Source organism: Chelonoidis abingdonii, chromosome 1 (assembly GCF_003597395.2).
Source record: "Chelonoidis abingdonii isolate Lonesome George chromosome 1, CheloAbing_2.0, whole genome shotgun sequence".
NCBI lineage: Eukaryota > Metazoa > Chordata > Testudines > Testudinidae > Chelonoidis > Chelonoidis abingdonii.
Genome location: NC_133769.1, coordinates 65917535 through 65938953, shown reverse-complemented (window position 1 = coordinate 65938953; position 21419 = coordinate 65917535). Strand labels below are relative to the sequence as shown.

The 21419-nt window shown below is 40.1% G+C and overlaps 1 protein-coding gene across 3 annotated transcripts in view; it reads right to left on the bottom strand.

Moving 5' to 3' along the window:
* TBK1 (TANK binding kinase 1) overlaps positions 1-21419 on the bottom strand; it is a 56846-nt gene that overhangs the window by 774 nt on the left and 34653 nt on the right. For 2 of the 3 annotated variants that reach the window (XM_032775231.2, XM_032775233.2), the window contains exons 8-20: positions 20739-20918; positions 18232-18428; positions 17523-17581; positions 15633-15724; positions 14971-15072; positions 7362-7437; positions 4955-5079; positions 4772-4848; positions 4398-4437; positions 2804-2905; positions 2615-2711; positions 889-995; positions 321-392 (exon numbers count right to left, since the gene is read on the bottom strand). In XM_032775231.2, the coding sequence (XP_032631122.1) occupies positions 321-392; positions 889-995; positions 2615-2711; positions 2804-2905; positions 4398-4437; positions 4772-4848; positions 4955-5079; positions 7362-7437; positions 14971-15072; positions 15633-15724; positions 17523-17581; positions 18232-18428; positions 20739-20918 (1326 nt within the window). The remainder of the gene's footprint in view (positions 1-320; positions 393-888; positions 996-2614; positions 2712-2803; positions 2906-4397; positions 4438-4771; positions 4849-4954; positions 5080-7361; positions 7438-14970; positions 15073-15632; positions 15725-17522; positions 17582-18231; positions 18429-20738; positions 20919-21419) is intronic. The other variant, XM_032775234.2, reaches the window with a different exon arrangement.

Below are 21419 nucleotides of genomic sequence, written 5' to 3'. Positions count from 1 at the left end.
TGTGTAAAATCCAGCATTCACCACTCTGAGCAACAGTTATTTCTGTTAAGTGGCTGTAGGTAATTTCAGCTGTCTTGGTGCTTTTACCTTCATCACAAATTGACTTCCACAGTAATGGAACAAATGTCTTTATTTGAAAACAGTGCTAACAGCTGTGGCCAAATCAGCTTGAAACATGTCTCAGAGCAACAATTTGGAAACAGGTACATATACTGCAGTTGTCCAAGAGAGAAATGTTTCCATTTTCTTGCTCACTGGATCCATTAACTTCCATACCAACTTATAACACCCCCCACCAAAAAGTAAAAATTACTATTTGCCTTTCTAAAATGTGGTTATTCTCAGCTAGTTCTTTAACAACACCTTCCATTTCCTCCTTCAGTTTCTTCATACTGTATGATAAAAAGCAAAAGAAAGGTCTTCAGTGATTATAAACAGTTTTATCCATTGAATGCCAGTTTTAATGTTACATTCATTATTAAATGAATGTGTCAAAATGGTACAATATAAACAGTTTCTCTAATAATAAAATTGGAAGAAAAAATATTCTGAAGATGCCCAAACATTAGAGTGACTCGTGACAATGAAGTTTCCAGTAACTTGCAATCGTGTACAAAGTAAAGGAGAAGCATATTAGGTTGGCTTGAGAACAAAATCTGACAAAAGTGATACAGTGAACGGTATGATTTTTCCCTCATGCCCATAAGTACATTAGCATTCAGAAATACCAGTTTGTTTTTGTAACAGACAGAAAATGCCCACCTTTATGCAGTAGTCACTTCCCTTTCCATTTTTAAAGCAGTTAAGTTAGGTCATAAAACCCAAATTTTCTCTAATTCCTCTATAGAAAGCATGTGAATGTATTACAATTATCCACCTAATTCTTACCCAAGAGTCATTTCCACTAAAGTGTTTGAACTTGGATAGATTGGATTCATTGTATGTTTGATCCCAGTAGAAGCTGCAAACGTTTTCTGTCGCAAAGTTTCTTGTAACTGCATTAAATAAATAAGGTAAGTAAGTAACATGATCACCGGCCAACAAACTGCCATGTGCATTTCAATGTCCACCTTCAAATCCCTCCTTGAAATATTCCCCTACAAAAGCCATGAAAATGGTTAGGCAGCTGTGTGTGGCCTACCATGCTGAGTAGTATTGACTCATTGTGCTCTCCCCTGTCTGTCTGTTGCATTCTCTCATCTTACACTTTGTAAGCTCTCTGGAACAGACACAATCCCTTTGTATGTTTGTTCAGTGCCTAGCATAAAAGGGATCTGATCCATGACTGGGGCCCCTAGGCACAAGTAACATTATTAATAAATATTGTAATGACCCTGTTCCTCTCAGACTTTTGCTCAGGGAGATCAGCTGGATTTCCCTCCATTTCTACACTTGTATTTTTTTAAAGTAATTTTGTTGTACTAAAATATGTTTATTTGCCACCAGACTTCTTCCTGTATTTGGGGACACTGTGTAACGAAGACATACATATAATGTCTGAATGTCTTAAACGTTTGACACATCTTTAATGAATGTTTATATTTTGCAGAAGAAAGCAAGATATATACTTGCATGCCTCTGATTTTTCCCCGGGAACCTGGTTTTGAACTGAATCTGGTGGCTCTGAATAGAGTTGCACTCTAAATGGTAACTGTCGAAGTGCTAAAAAATTCAATAATTCCTGCCTCATGGCAGAGATTTTAACAGTTTCTTCCAATTTTATATTGTTCCTAAAATGTGGTTTTACTCTGAAGAATGACTGTAAAAATGGCATTGCAGGGTTTCATTGTCTTGTTGTTCAGGCACAAGACTGGAACACAAGAATCCTGGTTTAACTCTGCCACAGAGTGAGAGAGACCTTAAGCAAGTCTCTGTGCCTCAGGGCTGGTCTACACTACGGGATAAAATCGATTTTAGATACGCAATTTCAGCTACATGAATAACGTAGCTGAAGTCGAATATCTAAAATCGATTTACTCACCCGTCTTCACCGCGCGGGATCGATGTCCGCGGCTCGCCATGTCGATTCCGGAACTCCGTTGGGGTTGGTGGAGTTCCGGAATCGATATAAGCGCGCTCAGGGATCGATATATCCCGTCTAGATTAGACACGATATATCGATCCCAAAGCAATCGATTTTAACGCGCCGATATGGCGCATAGTCTAGACGTGGCCTCTATTCCCTATCTATAAAATGAGGATAATACTTCTCAAACTCAGAAGAGTGTTATGAAGATAAAGTCATTAATGTTTAGGATGCTCAGATATTATGGTGATGGGAGCCACATAGAAAAGATTGATATGGAATCACTGAAAAACATGTAAAGTTGTTCAGTTGGTTTTTTTTAAGTACTGATCCTGTAAACTCAGTCTGGACTCTGAATCAGGCAGAGTTCTATCCAGCTCACACATCACCAGCAATACAGCTTCTACAGGCCAAACTATTACATCTGTGCAGCCCTATTACTGTCAATAGGTTTGCACAGGTGCAACTGGAACTTGGTAAACTATCCTGTTGATGATGAGGAGGAGGAGGAGGAGAAGGGAAATGGAATAGAATCTCACACCTTTGCTCACTCAGTCTAAAACTGGACATAATTTAGGACCAGTATACCTCATTTATATAGTCCTGGTATTTGGATACCTCTTCTTCAATATCAAAACACTGTCTGGTGATTGTCAGTAACTGCTTCCTCAAATGAATGATCTTTCTGGAAGCAAAAAAAAAAAACTATTTTAAAAAGGCAATCAGCAAAATCATGGTGCTGTCACAATGCTGAATTCTAATGAATCAGTCTCTTGCCTCATCCAGTCCTCTGCCTTGTCCAAAAATGCCTCATACTTGCTGACACATTCATCTTTGAACAGAGAGATGGCTTTTGTGGCATGTAAATTCAGCTTCTGCCTGCAATACAGAAATAATGAACAGATTATTGTTATATCACTTGCAGGACTTCATTCCCCAAATGATTTTTTTAAAGCTTTCAGGCATACGAGATATATATGAAGATTTAAAATGTCTAAAAAAACCTTTATCCAACTTATTTTGTGTGCTACTATAATTCACTACTATAATGTGTTTATACTGGATAAACTGCCAGGTTATATTTCAAAATTAATTTCCAAGATGTTCCAATTTCAAATGTCACATTTGAGGCAAAAATTTGGCTAGTTTTAACTATTATTTACAAACTATGCACTCATGTTACTCTTTCCGTTTGAAATTTGAAACCTTGATTGTATTTAAGGAAAGGAAATGATGGATAGAAAGGACAGAGGAAATTATTATAATTCATTATTTGTATTACCATAGTGCCTAGCAGCATCAGTCATGGCTCATGACTCCACTGTGCTAGGCACTGTACTAAGAGAACAAAAAGACAGACCCATACCCCATTAAGCTTAGAGTCTAAGCATAAGACAAGAGGTGGATACAGATGGGCCAAGGAGGACACAGTCAGACAGTATTGGTCAGTTTGATAGGCAGTGGTCTCAGCACTAACCATGCTTGTATGTGTGAAGGAGGAAGTCGAATCATGGGATGTGGAATTCTGAAAGACTGCAACTACATGTCAGCTTTTAGGCTTTTACAGAATAAAGTCTTGAATATTGGCTAGTTGGTAATCTTACCTGTATAGTTTACATATGGACAAAGTACCTGGTTTCTCATTAATCTCACACAACCGTCATCCGCCCAGGAAGCAGCTGAAATGAACACTGCTCACTTGCCTACCCAGTGATAAAGTGCTACAATTAAGGCTGGAGTGGCCAGCTAAGTAATTTTGCTGCCACCAAAAAGACCCAAGATCTAGGAGCTGAGTTCTCAGGTCACCAGCACTGAAATCACTGCAATCGCAAAACAGAAAGTAATACTTTATGCCATCATCTAGCAATTTCTTTTTGGGAGTGTATGGAGTAAAATGAGATGTGCTCAGGATCCCAAGTGACACTTGGAGACCCCAAAGGGAAAAACACTGGAGTGCCACTGGTAGTAGGAAAGGCAGAACACTCTAGGGAAAGATATCTACTGTAGACATTCCTTAACAGTAGCAAATTAGAAAGGAGGCAGGAATTACAAAATGTCTACTGGATACAAGGTATTTTACATACACATGCATTCAAACACATATATGCCTTCAGACAAAGACCAAGTGGTTAACATCCACATTTCAAGGTATATCAAGTTACCCCATCTCTAGGAAGCAGATAATTATGATTAATAAATATGCATAAAATCTCTTATCATGCTTGACAGAAATTAAAAGAAAGAAAGTTGCTGTTCAAAAGAGTTTATAATATATCAAACAAAGAGGAACCAGCACGAAAGGTAACTGCCAAAGATTTGTCAGGGACCTTAGCACAAGTGATATTTTTTTAAATGTAATTTTAACACTTACTTGTCAAATTTGTGGATTTGTTCCTCATTATAAGGAAGTCCTAGTATCAGAGGAAATCAAAGATATTACTGATTTAATTTAATTAATTTAGCCATCATCCTACAGAATTGTTTTTCTCCTGTCTGGGTAAGCGTTAGGTAGCAAACATGCACATTTAGTTTTTTCAATGCAGATGTTTAAATTTATAAAACCAAAGTTGTGGTTCACTGACTCCCTCAGATTCTTTTCTTAACTGTTGTCCTACAGAGCACTGAGGACATATTCACTGTTCTTGGCCATCTCTCCCCATCACTACTAAAAATATCTGAACAGACTTAAGGCTAACTTGTCCTTTATACTTATTCTTAATGTATAATAAAAATAAAATTACTTACTACGTTCTGCTTTGTCTTTCTTGAACTGATAATAAATATCTGTGATAGAACTCAGCAATACTTGTAGCTTTTCTGGACTAGAAGGGGGTGGGGGTGGGTGGAAACAAAAGGTTAATTATAATGAAGGAGGTCAGTCCAGAAATCAGAGTATGTTCAAGCAATGAATGTGAAGTTGTAACTTACTTTCTGTCTCTGGGATGCGTGCCTTCCTGATGTGCCCAGGTATCACTCAGCAATCCACCAGGAGACAGTTTATCTTCTATGTCCTGAAGACTGGGCTCTATTGTTCCCCGAGAGCTAGAAAGCTGCTTAAGAACAACAGTTTCACCATTACCATTGCCAAAAATCACAAGTGATCTTGCACTTGAGATAGGATTTAGTGCATTTTCACTTTATTATAGTTATAATAAATAATACCACCACCACGACCTAGTCCTCACTTGACTAATTGTCTCCAACCATAGGAATATGCCTAGACAATTTATGAAGTATTTAGCAGCTCAAATGTTCACTTTAAAAACATACAAAACATGGCATTATTAGGAAAAGTATCTTCTATGGAGTTAATATTTCTGCTAATTAACATTTATTTTCTCAGTAAACAGTATCTTCTCTTTGTCTCTCTCTTTCACCTATCTTCATGCTTTTTCTCCTATACTGCCCAATCCTGGAACTTCCTCCCTGTTTCAGTGCATCAGACTCTTTCTCCATGAGGCCTCATAACCCCAACCTTCAACCATACAAATGCTGCAACCAACCCATTACAAAAGACAAGAAAAATACAGTAAGATAGTCTTCCTCTAGATCTCCCAATGCATTTTGTGTTGTTTATTCACACCGTTAACGCTACAGAAACAATACTGCTTGAAGATAGCAAGCTGGCTTTTGTTTTGGCTTGCATATCAAAAAATTATTAACTGAATTCTTATTGCATGATCTTTATTTTGTTGAGGTGCATGCGCGCACACATACTTTTAAACAGAGGAGATCTGAAGTCACTGAGAAACATCAATCATGGAACTCCACAATATCATAAAAATAACTTTCTAACCATACGACCTACCTAAAAAAACTCCACCTTTCCATGATATTTGCCCAAGTGAATGTATTATGTGCCTACCATTTTACTTCAACATTAATCTGTTTCTGTAATTTGCTAATAAAATCAGTTTTTATTTCATGATAACTGGGTTCAGGAGCCCAATATTGACAGAGAATCAACAAAGAGCCCATCAGAGACACCATCAATATACACCGCTACCTCTACATAATGCCACTCGATATAACATGAATTTGGATATAACGTACTAAAGCAGTGCTCCGGGGGTGGTGGGAAAGCTGCACACTGCGATGGATCAAAGCAAGTGCAATATAACAAGGTTTCACCTATAATGCAGTAAGATTTTTTGGCTCTCAAGGACAGCATTATAATGAGGTAGAGGTGTATCACCCTGAGTATAAAATTCCTGGCATGGCGGAGATGTAATCTCCACCCCCAAGATGAGCCACAAGGGGGAGTTAGTGTGAGCACAGGGACAGCTAAAATCCAGTAGGGTACCAGATAGGTTTAAATGCCATACTAGCTCTTTCTGTGAGAAGCTCAAAGCTTCACTTTCTCTACATCCCAGAAGAATATTCCTTGTCTGTTTTGTATCTGACAATTAAAACTACTCTATAGTTTTTCATTCTCCTATTTACATAGCCTATAGTAAAGGAACAACTTTACTATAATACTATCCTGGGACAAATATTAAATTCTCCATTATTTAATATTTTAAAATTTCCTTTTTTAATCTAAACTCTGCAGATTTCAAAGGACATGATAGTGATATGATTCATACACATTTTACAAAATCTGTGAAGAACTTTGGGATCTTTCCAACTGAAATGCAAAATAAGCACATTTAGATTTTTTAAAGCTTGGTGCTAAGAATATTTTTCTGAGTGTCTGATAACTGGGATGACTCCTTCAGTGGACACATTGCTCTTTCCACTAGAATGTGCATGGGAGAGGTTTCAGGGTGCCAGATCAGGGTAGAGCTCACCTCAGGCAGCAACTTGCAAGTAGCAAAATATCCCTGCAGCTCCTAGGCAGAGGCACTCAGAGTGGGGCAGGGGCAGCGGATGGAGGCCCCATGGCTATTCCTCTGCCTAGGAGCATTGACTGCAGAGCTGCCCGGCCGTATGTCCACCCAGAAGCAGCAGAGACATGTTGCCGCTTGCAGGAAGTTTCCCGAGGTGAATGCCACCCAGAACCGGCACCCTGAAATCTCTTCCATGCCTCAGACCCGTGTCCTGAGTCCCCTCCCACACAAACTCTCTCCCAGAGCCCATGCCCTGCACACCCTCCCGAAATGTCGGTTTATAGAACTTTCCAGTTGGTTAAGTGCCGGATAACACAGCTGTATTTTTTTTAGAAAATAACCTTATCAGAATTTTCATATGCTAAGGAACTCTCAGAAGAAGCTACTAAGAAAATCTAGAGATTTTCCTTTGTAGAAAGCATCTTTCAAAACTGCACTTTTGGACTTTTATGCAGGTACACTCAATATTTTGAGGAGAACTTCTTATTACAATATTAGACACTTACAAGCAATAGTTTAGTATGTATCTCTGAAATTTCATCCATTTCTGTTTCCACGTGGATCTGCATCAGATTCTCGTATCTGTCCATAAAAATGTAATTCAGTTAAAAACATGACTGCTGTTCATACTTTTGAATTAAACAAACAAAGAACATGTTTTGGGGATCATTTTGTTCCTAGAACTGCAAACAAGAAGTTAATACAATTGTCTACCCTGTCTTAACAAAAGTTAGAAAGTTAAAAAAAATCCACCAAAATTATGTTTAACTTTGAGAAACAATCAATTTAAAAGCTTCCCTAAACAACAAACAAAATATTAGTTCAGTAACAGACTCTTGCCCCTTCATTCCATATTTTCGCTGAACCATAAAAAAGTTTTAAACTATTTGCATTCCTAGCATTCCTGCTTTTCATTCATTACGTGTATTCTATAGACAGCTGAAACGTCTGATGTAATCACCTCAATCTGTTCCTGAAATGTACCCCTTAAAAACAGTCAAACACATCAAGCACCAGTTCTCCAACGACTATGGAAACATCTTGGAAAACCTGGGTTATAACCAAATATTATAGGAAGGGCTGGTAGCACTGCCTATTAAGGTTACCCAACCACTTCCCATTATAAGACCCCGTTTTCAATTGCTCATAACTTTTGCTAAACTTTAATCCTTTGGGTTGAAGTTTTCAATGCCAGGTGACTGCCTCAGATTGATTTTTTTCAGAACGATTCAGCCAAAATGATTCTGCTGTTTCCAAGAATGAGGATAGGGAAAAACACATTGTTTGCCCATGTTAAAAAATTCTGGTGGGCTTTTAAATTAATTAATTAATTTTTTGACAAGCACTTGCATCACCATACTTTGGAGCAAAGGATTTGAAATTCGGCATTGAGGTGGCCCTTGTATCTAGGATGTGTTTTTGCTACGCCTGTGAAAATCTGCTCAAATTTGACCAAGTTATAAGCCTTTGAAAAATTGCAGTTTTCATATGCTCAGTAAAGCTGTGATTTACAGCTCATGTAGACATACCCACACTACTTGTACTCTAGTTAGCTTGCTAAAAAGAGAATTGAGGATGCCATGGTGCAGGTTTCAGTGTAGGCTGCACAAACCTACCCAGTCCCGCTGGATACATACTCGCTTGGGCAGCCATACTGTGGCGTCCTCACTTCTACTTTTAGTGAGCTGGAGAGTACAGCAAGCATGGGTCTGTCTACATTAGCTGCAAATCACAGCTGGAGTGTAGTCAAACCCTTAGAGTTTAACAGCTAAAAGCTCCAAACATTCTGTCCACACGGAGCATGCCCCAGCCCGGGGCTGAACAGTACTTTTCCTGCAATTACAGCTCTGATTGCTGTGCTCTGTGAAGGGACACGAGATATAAAAACAGGGAAAGTATCTCTCCCGTTCTCAAAATGCACCCCCTATTGGGTCCAGTCAGTGTGGTAGTGGATGCTGCCTGATTTGAATACAGAGAGTACAAGAGGCAGCCCAGCAATGGGAGTAAAGATGGGACAAGGAATCTGGAATGCAGACTGGGACTGTAGGCTCCTGGCAGGCGGATGTTGGAGGGAAACTGGGACTAGGAATTGGGAGGAGAGACTGGAACAGGTTGGGCAAAGAGACAAGTGGACGGAGGAGAAGGTGGAGGCAGGAGAGACAGATATAATAAGCCAAGGTGTAGGGGTAAAACTGGGCAAACAGACTGGGATAAGGTGCTGGAGTAGGTAGGGACATTGAGATTGAAGGCTGGGGAAAGAGAACAGGACTGGGGAATGTAGAGGCTTTGGCCTAGGGGGAGGAGGCAGGGGGAGCAAAAGATCAGACAAGGAAAGGGAAGAGAAAAAGGAAGACTAGAACTGGGATGAAAAATCTGAGGACTAGAGAAGGTCACTCGCTACGCAAGGATGGGGCTGGGATGAGAAAGAGACAGGACTCTGACAGAGACAGGCTGGGTGGGATGGGGCAAAAGGGGTCATGCTCCAGGGGAATGGGCAGAAAAGTCTGTATCCGCTAGAGCACATTCCTCTGCAGAGCCTGGAATGGAACCCCAAACACCCAAGTCTCACCATTCCTCTGCTCTCAGCAAATATCTGTGAAACCAATGGGAAAAGCGTTTCATCCCCCTTAGTGCAGTTCCACACAGAGGATAACAATGTACTACTGCTATTAGGTAGGCCCAGATGCTCAAAAGGAGTTAGGTGCTTACGCCTCTATTACTGGCAGCTAAAACTTAGGTTTGGTGCAATGCACAAAACCCCCTGCCAAACCCTGCAGGTGCCTACACGTAAGTTTTTGCTCTAAAAGTTCCCATGGTGCCTACATTTCTGCCTTTGAGTATGCACACAGCTTACTCCTGGGGGAATTCTGCATCATTGCACCTGTGCATATTTCATGTACCATGCATATTTTTAATGGGGGGGGGGAGAAAATAACTTCAGCTGACAAATTTCTGCCATTCCACCTTTTGCCCACCAGAAAGCGCTGGGCCACTAGGGCAGAGCAGCAGCTCCCGGGAGAAAAGAAACTTCTGCAGTTCCACCTTTTGCCCACCAGAGGGTGCTGTGGCGCTAGAACACAGTAGCTGTTCCTGGCAAGCCCCAGCTATGACAGCAAAGAGAAAGAGCCTGCCTACTTCACAGTGCCTGTCAGGCCAGGTCGGGAGACAGACAGCATGGGGCAGCTGGGAGGTCAGACAGAGCTAATAATGGCTAGTGGGGGATGACAGGGCAGAGGGGGAGGAGGTGCAGAGCTACAGAGGGAATGGGGTGGCTGAGTGGTGGCACGGACAGAGACACATGGGGACAGGGGTGCAGGGACACATGGAGATGAGGGGAGGAGGTTGGCTGAGAAGGTGCAGAGACACATGGGTAGAGGGGGAGGAGTGCAGAGCTACAGGGGGTGCAGGAGGACGGCTGAGTGGGGGCACAAAGACACATGGGGATCGGGCAAATTTGCCTGACTGAATGGGAGAGGCTAAGGGTCAGCCACGGTCGGCATGGGGACGCTCCCTAACAATCCCTCCGTGACTCCCCAAAACACCTGTTCCATACTTTTCCCACCCATACCCAACAACCCTTCAAGTTCATACCCAGGCTCCTTCCCATCAATTACTTCCCTCTTCCTCAGCTCCTCCATTACCCCTGACTCCCCCAAGTCTTTGCTCTGCTTCTGAGGGGTGCAGGAAATACAGGTCTGTACTGTAGTTTAAATGAATTATTACTCAGAGTTCTGTATTAATGTGGTAGTAAGGAATCTGTCAAAAAACATTTCCTGAATCTTTTTTTATCTTCTGTATTGTTACAGACATACTTGCTGACAGGTATTTTGAAATAAATTACTAAAATAACTGAAACAGCTGTGATTATATTGTGTTATTTTGACAAAATATGCAGAATTTTAAAATATTGTGTACAGAATTTTTATTTTTTTGGTGCAGAATTCCCCCAGGAGTAACAGCTGCATCTCTGAAGGTGTCTTGTCACCTATCTCCTAACTAAGTCACACAGTGATTGACAGAAAGGGAAAAAGATAGGTGTTCAACCACATAAATCACATACGGGGTCCAAATGAAATGAGAGCAAGTGACAGAAAATGCAAGTACCAGAACGACTGTATAGCGTGGTGGTTAACACACTCACCCAATGTGTGGGAGACCCAGGATCCAATTCCCCTGCTCCAATGACTAATTTATTTATCCAGAGTACAACAACTTCAATGGGAGAGAATGAGGGCATGCCACATGAGAATATCTCATCACCCAATGGTTAGAGCACTCACCTGAGAGGTGGGAGATCCCTGATCAAGACTTCTTCCCCCTCTGGCAGAGAGGGGGCAATTGAACCTGGGTCTCCCACATTCCAGGTGAGTGCCCTAAACTATTGGTCTAAAATTTAGCATCACCGGAAACAGCTCTTTGCTAAAACAGCCCCAAGGCATCCAACCCTAAAGAGGATGCCCAACTTCAGAATCACAAACAGGCACCTATATCCATGAGAGGAGCAAGGTTTAGCATATACCCCTCTCATTGGCATCTTCCACTGGCTAGCTTAGGTGCCTCCATGTCTAGTGTGGTGGCTTTTGCGAACTGCAGTCTAAGGTAGAGCCCTGTGGCAGGTCAGGGATCCCATAAGTCCTGCAAGATCTGCTGCCATAGTAGCAGGAGAGGGTAAAATGTAGTTTGCTGTGGGCAGGATCGGATTGCGGAGGGCAGGGAACATTCTATTTATGACAAACTGATCAGAGATTTAGTATTTTCCCACAGATTACACTAAATCTCTCATCAGTTTGTCATAAATAGAATTTCAGCAATGTAAAGCAAGTTTCTCTCTTTTTTAAAAATAAAGGTTTTAATAATTAAATTTAAGTGAGGCCTGGAAAGAGATTTGATGTCGATTATCACAAGAGTTAAAGTATTTTTATATGGTTTAAGTAAGATTTGTTTTTTCTTTTAGTGGTAAAAATTGTGTATGAATTCTGTTTAGATGCACATGCTGGCGGGAGCGGGATAAAAATGCAAGAAACAATGCAGGAGCGGGTGGGAGTGGGTATTGCAGGCCGGAATAGGAGTGGGATTAAAAAAAAAAATTAGTCCCGCACAGGGCTCTAGTCTAAGGCACCTATCTCTTACCATTCATTGTGAAGGAACTTATGCACCAGGCTTTGAGAATCAGAGTGATTTTTCCAGGTATCTATCTAACTTTGAGCATTCAGCCCTCACTCCTTTAGCTCAAGCAGCGGAGGTCTGTGTGGTGGATCTAAAGGTGTCAATGTGATGCTACAAGATGCATTTTCTGTTTTTTTCAGTGTGATTTTTTTAAAATTAAGGAAATCATGCAAAAATCAGTATATTAAAATAATATTTTTAAGATTGCAAAGACAAGCACTCAAAAATTAGGCAATGCCAGAATTAAGGCTGCATGTGCAACCTTAATTTGACCCTGTGTGTGCATTCAGTAACTCCTCATTTAAAGTTGTCCAGTTAACATTTCATTGTAATGTTGCTGATCAATTAGAGAACATGCTCATTTAAAGTTGTGCAATGCTCCCTTATAATGTCATTTGGCAGCTTCCCGCTTTGTCCACTGCTTGCACGATTCTCTGGAAGAGCAGCCCCTCCTTGTGGGGATTAGAACCAGAGGGGCCAGCAGCCCCTCCCCCATTAGCTCCCCTAAATTCCCTGTAAAGTATGTGGCTCGGCAGCTGTCCAGCAGCAGTTTAGGTGGCCCTCCCCCCACTGCCGTGCTGCTCCTGTCCTGCCCTCTGCCTTGGAGCTGCTCCCGGGAGCTTCCTCCTTGCTGGGAGGGGTTGGGGTGGTGGTGGAGAGGAGTGCTGATATCAGGATGTCCCCTTGCTCCTGCCCCCCTGCTCTGTACCCCCTCTCCACAAAGCGGAGGAGGGGGATAGGGCTCAGGGACTGAATGGAAGGACCTTGCTGGAAGCAGTTACTTCCTGTCTGATCTGCTTAAAAGGGCAATGTACTTGAAGTGGTGTCAGCGTACTTAAAGGGGAAATGCATGTCTCTCTCTCTCACTCATGCACACACTCCCCAGGACTTTGGAAAATCAGCACCTGTGCAGCTATGCATGTGCTGCCAGGAGGAGGGAGTGGTGCGGTCCAGCTGGATAGCATTGGCTCATCATCATGTTCAGTTTTTGCAGGAAGTGTTTGCAGCTACTGCCCTGCATCTATTCTGTTTCCTCCCTCCTGCCTCAGTCCACGCTGCCTTGTAGAGTGTGAGGCTACATTAACAACAGCGTATTAACCCTTGAGGGCTCAGCTGAGTGCTAGTTCATCGTTTAGCAGCAAGGCATTTCCTGGGAAATATCCCACCCTCTAACTCCACCACCTCAATCAAGCTTCATAATCATTCATTGCTGTGTACAATATTAAACTATTTGTTTAAAATTGTTTAAAACTTATGTATATGTATATAATATATTTTGCCTGGCAAAAAAACTTTCCCTGGAATCTAACCCCCTCAATTACATTAATTCTCATGGGGAAATTGGATTCACTTAACATTGTTTCACATAAAGTTGCATATTTTAGGAACATAACTACAATGTTAAGTAAGGAGTTACTGTATATCATGATACAGTTTCTAATTCCACTATAACATATGGTTGACTTATAGCAAACATATATTTGTGATATTAAGTATACATATTAAGCATTAATATAGCAGACATGTAGCCCAAATTAGCATGTGCATTTGTTATAATCCTCTTCACTTATCCCATCACACTTTGTATCCCATAACACTTTCCATTAGCTGAAGAAAGCTTTGGCTTAAGTAGGAAGGAAAACCGTCAGTATCATATAATTGTTTCCTCATAGCAACAGTAAGGGAGTTACCCTCACAAACATATTTATTCTGGTACAAGCCTAGGAGGTGTCTTCACGACCCTGTATATTTCATAACGAAATAATAAACAAAAGTGTGGTCAGACAATTTACTATACAAATTATTAACACACAATATAAATTTCCATAGGACCCCTGCCTCATTCAGTATACAGGACAAACCTGCTCTAGGGATGAATCAGGGTTGTATAGTGAAGGAGACTCTTGTCTGTAGTATCCCAGCGTCTTCTGTAGCAGACTTTGAAGGGTGTGTAGTGAATGAGACAGGAGATTGCAGGAAGAGAAAGATGGTGTCATGATTAAGGAATGCAACCTCAAGTCCGCGTGCACAGGCAATTTTAACTCTGGCATTTCCTAACTTGTGAATGCTTGACTTTGCAACTTTAATCATGTTTTTTTAAATGTAGAAGTATGGCTACACTTGCAGCCGTACAGCGCTGCCGAGGGAGCGCTCCCGCAGCAGCGTTTTAAAGTGTAAGTGTGGTCGCAGCGCCAGTGCCGAGAGAGAGCTCTCCCAGCGCTGCAGGTACTCCACCTCCCAGTGGGGATTAGCTTACAGCACTGGGAGCCACGCTCCCAGCACTGGGGCAGTGTTTACACTGGTGCTTTGCAGCGCTATAACTTGCTGCGCTCAGGGGTGTATTTTTTCACACCCCTGAGCGAGAAAGTTGCAGCGCTGTAAAGCACCAGTGTAGCCAAGACCGTAGTTTGTTTGTGTCATATTTACAGAAATATTAAAGGCAATCATGTATTACAATGTTAAAATCCACTCTCTGCAGTAGGGAGCCCAGTCTTTAACAGCCTGCTTTCATTACACTTTTATTCATCTTTAAAATCATACGCATGGCAATCTTACTGCTATAACCACTACCATATGACTGAACTACTAGATTATTTGTCCTACCCTTTACTGTAGCTCCCTAAGCCATCAAGAGAACTCAGGCAGGGAGTGGGAAAGGAGAGAAGAGTAATACACACTACTCAACAGTTACTCTCCTTTCCACCAACTTAAGGAGCAGAATTCAGTGAGGTCCAAGACCACTCCTGATCTCACTTGGTGCTAGACCACTGCCATCCGTGAAACAATCGTAATTAAAAAGTAATAACCTTTTTTGTGTGCAGACACATGGTAAATAAAGTTATCTTTAAATATAGCTGTCACTGAGAAGAAAAAACTACCAAGTCATCCAGTTTCCACTGGCAGTGCAATGTATTTACTTCCAAAGAACAATACAGTGTTTCTACTCACATTTTTCTAGCTATCTCGATGTTCCTGTTGCAGAAATCCAACTTGATGACAATCTCTGTCTTTTTGTGAACCGTTTCATTGTAGTCTTCCTTGATTATTTCACTGGAAAGAATAGCACCAGTCTATCAAAAATAAGTTTTCACTTCCTTCTTATCACATATCTTTGCCTACACTAATCTGGTAATGGAAAGTAATATCTCTAAGATTTTACATATTACTGTCATATAAAATGTTATTCCAATGTTCTGGCAGACATTACTTCAGTAATAGTTTAGTAGCTAGAGAGATCTTTCACAATCCTATTAACAACATGAACTACCAAAATCATCATTTAAAATTTTGAAATTCATTAATTATTTGTCATATGTTCCGACACTATACTTAACTTAATGTTATGCAAACTTCTGTAGGAGCAGATTAAACTAAATAACATGGATACCGAGGATCAAGTGTTCAGAAAGTGGGTCTTCAGAGTTACCCCTGATGAGGGAGGAGGAAATATTTGAGAGACTGTGAAAGTCTACTCATACTCATGGTCAAGGGGAAGGAAGAAAGCTTCAGAAGTCATTGGAAGCCCACAAAATTATGCAAAGTGTGAACGACCAGAACAAGTCTTGATAAAGAAACCATACCCAGCAAAATTCAATCAATCAATCACTTACATTAACCATCGTATTCCTTTTCGCATTAATTCCTGGTAAAGCAGCAAAGCACTGGCAACTCTACAGGCATAGCATACAACACCTGTTACTGCCTGACAGAGAAATAAACAATGTCAGTACTAATTCAGTGCTTACAACACTGTAGTTTGTTTCAAGTCAATGGATCACAAGAAAGCAACATTGGTTAATATTAGAAGAAATTAGAACATGAAGACGGTAACACAAAATGGGGTAACTTTGCCCATAAATTCGAGTGTATGGGGGAATCCACATACTTATTATGGCAGCATAGTTAAAGCAAAGATGAGTTTTCCATTACACTGAAATTTCACTGACTCCATTAGGCATGAAAGTAAGTGTCATAATCAAAGTTATACCACATACTCTTGGAGTTCAGATTTAATTTTCTAGAAAGTTACAAGTAAATGTGTTCAGTAGTGTATAGCAATGTAAAGAATTTTTTTTTAAATAATACATTTTTAAAATTGTAGGGCTGCGGTCCCATTTTTTTGGTGTCCACCCAATTCAGCTTACAAACTTTTTTTAACACTTAGAATTCTAGGTAGATGTATATCTAAACAAAATCTCAAGCAGAAGCTAATTTAACTTTTTTTTTTAATTAAAAGTTATTGATATTATTACTCATAGCTTACTACTTATGCCATGGACTAAGATGAATACAATTTCAAATATCAGAACTTTGAAAGACTTTAGGAGGCCTATAGGGAGAAATACATATGACTTTTGCACACTTTGGGAGATGCACATGAACAGAGTTCTTCACGGGGCACAAATTTTGCAGCTACCATATAAGTGACTCAGTGAAGTCAGCAGTAGATACTTGTACACTACAGCTACAGAATAAGTCCTGGAAGTGGACTCTCTACTTTTCTCCTATGGAGCTCTGTCAGGCAGGGGAGTTTCAGAAACCCTGTAGGAAAGAAACATCAGAGATTTCACTCTTTTGCAGAGTTCCTGAGACTCCTCTCTGCTACAGAGTTCAAGAAAGGAACTCCTTATTTCTCTCCTGTTTAGCATCACAGGGGAAGACAGTCTCAGATCTGCTTCTCTTCTGCTAACCTTAGAAGGTCTCCTATGCACATAACTAAATATGAAATTTCATGCACAAATATTTATGAAGTAATTTTTTGTTTTTAATATTTATTCTTTAAATAAAAATCAGAACTTAATAGATTAAAAACTTATTTATCTGAAAGTTATCTAATATGTAGGGTTTTTTTGTTTTTTTTTAAAAGTCTTTTTGTATAAGGTTAGGGTAGGAAAACATTTTCTTTCACTGTAAATGAACTCAACTTGTAAAAATCCATTAGACATATAAACCTGTGGCCTGCAGACCTTTGGGGGTCCGCAGACTGTCTATGATTTTCAAAGGGGTCAGCAACACCATTTGAAATATTTAGGAGTTCACAAATGAAAACAGGTTGAAACCTACTGTAGTATAATAAATCTTAATTCAGCCCTTTCTCAGGAAAAACTCACATTGATTTCAATGCAAGTTTTGCTTGAGCAATGATTTTGGGATTTGGTCCTTAATTTCTTCAGTACTGACTTTCCCCTCAGGAAAATCACAGACCAGCAAAATGCAGATGAGGAATAATAATGAACAGCACTTTTATAATGCTTTTTGCCTTTAAAGCATTTTACAATCATTAGCCACTTAAAACTGAGAGTTTAATACAAATATAAGGTACTAATTGAGAGAAAGAGCTACATATATTTGCCATTTGATACCCTCACACATACATTTATAAAAGCATTGCCCATTAAAAAAACAAACAAGATGGCTCATATTATTCAATTCAACATTAGGTAGCTTTAGTTTTTTTGAGATAGCAATTTAATTCTAGTTCTAATTAAATAAATACTCACTTTAGCCATACTGGCATCACTGTCTAAGTCATACCGCTGATGTACTTTAGGAAGTGAAACTGAAACATAAGAGATGGACTTTTATTTTATATTTCATATGTAATAAGTCTGTAATACATTAGTGAATACACAATATACGTTTTGGTTTAGAACCATTTCTTGTGTGTGTTCAGTGAAACATCAAACTTAATAAGTACTGCTTCTGTTAACAGACTAGAAAGACTAATCAGAGCTCAAGAACACTTGAATTTCCAGATATTACTGGAAATTAGAATAAGATTAGTTGAGAGTGCTATTTTATAAAATTCCTTTCAACTTATTTAAATATTGTGGTTCACAAAATAATTTTACAATTCCATGCACATTACTAAATCCTACCTATATTAATGCTCAGGGATCAAGACTTCTTAAAAAAATGGTCTAAAATTAGATTTTAAATCCATATTTAAGCATCAAAATAAGTGGCCTGATTTTTCCGAGTACTGAGCACCAGGAGCATCCATTAATGTCAATGGGAAGTGACGGATACTCAGCACTTAGGAAAATCAGGCCTGTTTAGGTGCCTAAATATGGAAAAACTCTTGATCCAAGATTTTAATATATATATCAGAGGTCAGAAATATTCAGTAATCAAATCTATTTTCAAAGAACATTTATAAGCAGCCTAATCTTGTTTATTTAAGAACAGGCAGAAAAGACTTTAACATACTTTCTTCATAGATTAATCCTACGATGTTCGCAGCCTCTCTGCTTACTATAATTATAGGATTTTCTTCAGTGGTTTTGGGAAAAAGTTGTGCCAATCTTCCAGGCTCCAATACTAAACGACGGCCTTCATATATCAGTTCTTGGTTCTGAGAAGTTATTTTTGTCTGTTTGTAGACTAATTCATGAAATATGGCAGCTCTGTAAGAAAAATATTACACTTAGGAAACAACCAGATCAAATTCACTAAAATGCAACAGGATGCAAAAAATTCACAGATTTTTTTTAAATATACCTTTTATATTTAGTGAATTAAGTATTGGTTTTGTTCCTATATAAATTATTAGATTTACACAAATAATAAACAGTGTGCAGCCTAGCTAAGGCGCTTGGAACTATTGCATAAATTACAAAAATAAAATTAAATTGCCTGCAGAACACCAAACTCCTCTTCACACATCTGATTTCTCTCAAAGCCCCATCTCCGCAACAGCCTGCATAAATAGATATGTTTTGAAGGGCAATAGATTAGGGTGACTTTGGACCCAGTGAGGGAAGCTAACCCAGAGCTCGGAGCTTCTCACAGAGAACACTCTACTCTCAGCCCCTCTCTTAAATTGACAGGGAGTCAGTTCTACTGATGGCAAGTGTGGCAGTATGGCACAAAGAGAGAGGCAGTGTCTCAAGAAGCAAAGTCACAGAACATTTAGGCTTTTATATATCAAACCCAGCACCTTAAATGCACACTGGAAACCATAGGTAGCCAGTGCAGATCATGGAGCATTAGTGACTAGGAAATAAAGCATTAGTTGTACTAGTGACTACTGGTTCTTCAATTCTGGCATCCTATCTCCAACAGTGGCCAATAATACTTACTAGCCATAATCTATCACCCAGTCCAGCAGTTCTCAAACTTTAACAACCCGAGGAGCCCCATTTTTATTTACATTTTTTGCAGACCTTCAAGCCCCCCGCTCAGCCCAGGACCCATCCCCCACCCCCAAGGCTCTACCCTGCCCCACCTATTCCCACTCCTGCTCCATCCCTGCCCCTCCTCTTCCCTTTCTCCTCCCTCAAGCACGCCCCATCCTGCACACCACTGAACAGCTTTTCCACCACGTGCAGGGGGAAGGAATTGATCAGTGGGACCAGCGGCCCCGAACATGATTCTGCTTCCTATCCCGAGTGCACTCCATCCCCACTTCTGAACAGCTGTTCCCTGGAGTGCAGGAGGTGCTGAGAGGGAGGGGGAGGAGTTGATCAGTGGGGCCCATGGACCCCTTGGAGACACCCTCATGGACCCCAGTTCGAGCAATGCTGACCTAGTCAATTGTCCAGTGCTGTACATTACAGAAAAAATCTTTGTGACTCCTGCAGGTGATGATCTTACAACCTGATGCATGAGAACGTCCATACTAAAACAGGTCTGAACCAATTACAAATATTGTTATCCAGCCCTTTTAAAAATCCGTATGATAAAAAGACAGATTTTTCTTAAGGAACAGTAGAAGCGGAATTTGTGAAGCGAAAAGCTAGACTGGAGCTCAATGACACTGCGAGAAGAAATAAAATAGACCCTTTAAAAAGTTTTACATCTTAAAAATATTTTCGCTTGAAGAAAGTCCCTGCCCTGAAGAGTTTACATTTTGTCTCTTGTACAGCACCAATATGTTGTTGGCACATAATAAGGTGTATATTCAGACAGACACAAATACAAAACATAAAAGCAATCTAATTAAAAATGATAAGACTGATCAAGGAGACGCATTACAAAAGATTCCTGTGACATAGTGCTGGGAACAAAACAGCTGAGCCACCATTTAAATATCAATTAATTCCCCCTGGATGGACCAGACTGTGCCTAATCAGTGGATTAAAATGAGCTGGGAGATGACTAATGAGCTAATTGGCACATTAACACAGAATGCAGAGGAAACCACAGGAAGGAACCAATGTGGGGAGATGCAAGCTAACAGTCAGAACTAAGAAGGCTCTCAGGGCAGAAAGATCTCTTCTGTCTCCTCAGCAGAGGGCTGATGTATGTGTAATATGATGCTGTAAATGTGGTGTATAGATCTCTAAAGGTGGTGGAAAAAGCAATTGTAAATAAACTACATGGTGCTGAAAAACAACTGAAAGTCTCCAGACAGTCTGTGTAGACACAGCAGAAGACAGGAGCGGGACCTTGCCCTGTCACTATTTCTTTGAGAACATAGTACTTGGCCTCTGTTGCCAAAGGGTGAATCACAGAGAAAAAGAAAGGGACAAACCAATAAGAGGCCAGAACAAAAATATAACGTACATCTATTCACATCATATATACACACAGTGCTTGACATAGGAGGGCCTTACAAACTTGCAGCACACATCATCATCATACATTTCTTTTGCCCCCAACCAGATAACTGTCAAGGAATGGCTACTGAATCTGTCATACTGATGTGATCTGAGGTCACACCTTTATTTGCCTGGATAAGACAGAAGTAGTGAAAATATGGAAAGAATGCTTACGTATTATAGTTGTGAATATAAACTTTGTGTGAGGTCATTTGCTGTAGCGAAAAGACATGAATTATTCTTCGGTGGAGTATGTCACTGGTCTCTGCAAAAAACTGGTCAAATCCCCAGCATTTTTCCTGATCTGCTTCAAGAATGTTTGCAAGAACAGGCGTGAGCAGTACTTGCAGGCCCCTGTGGATACACAAAAAAGAGACACCACAAGTTGGAATGTTTCTCATTCTGACATTATAAGATCTCCCTATTGAACAGATCACAAGCAGGACATTTTTGTACTTTGAGAAATTCTACGGCATTCCTTTCCTTTACTGTTTGACAACTTCTGTTCAACAACATTGCCCACTGTTTTTCCTGAATAGAGACAGTACATACCATATTCACTTTTTCAAAATTTGAGTACCAAATATTTTACCTTTGGAATTTGGCAAATACTGAATCCTAATTTCATCATGAAGGCAGGGATAGGGGCAAGAAGCACTCAAAGAAATGGTCTGAAGTAAAAAGGATGAAATTAAATAAGGACAAATGCAAAGTACTCCACTTAGGAAGGAACAATCAGTTGTACACAGACAAACCAAACTCGAACAGCTTAATGGGACAAAATTGGAGGACCCAGATAATCTTCATCCAAGAATATTAAAGGAACTGGCAAATGAAATTGCAAGCCCATTAGCA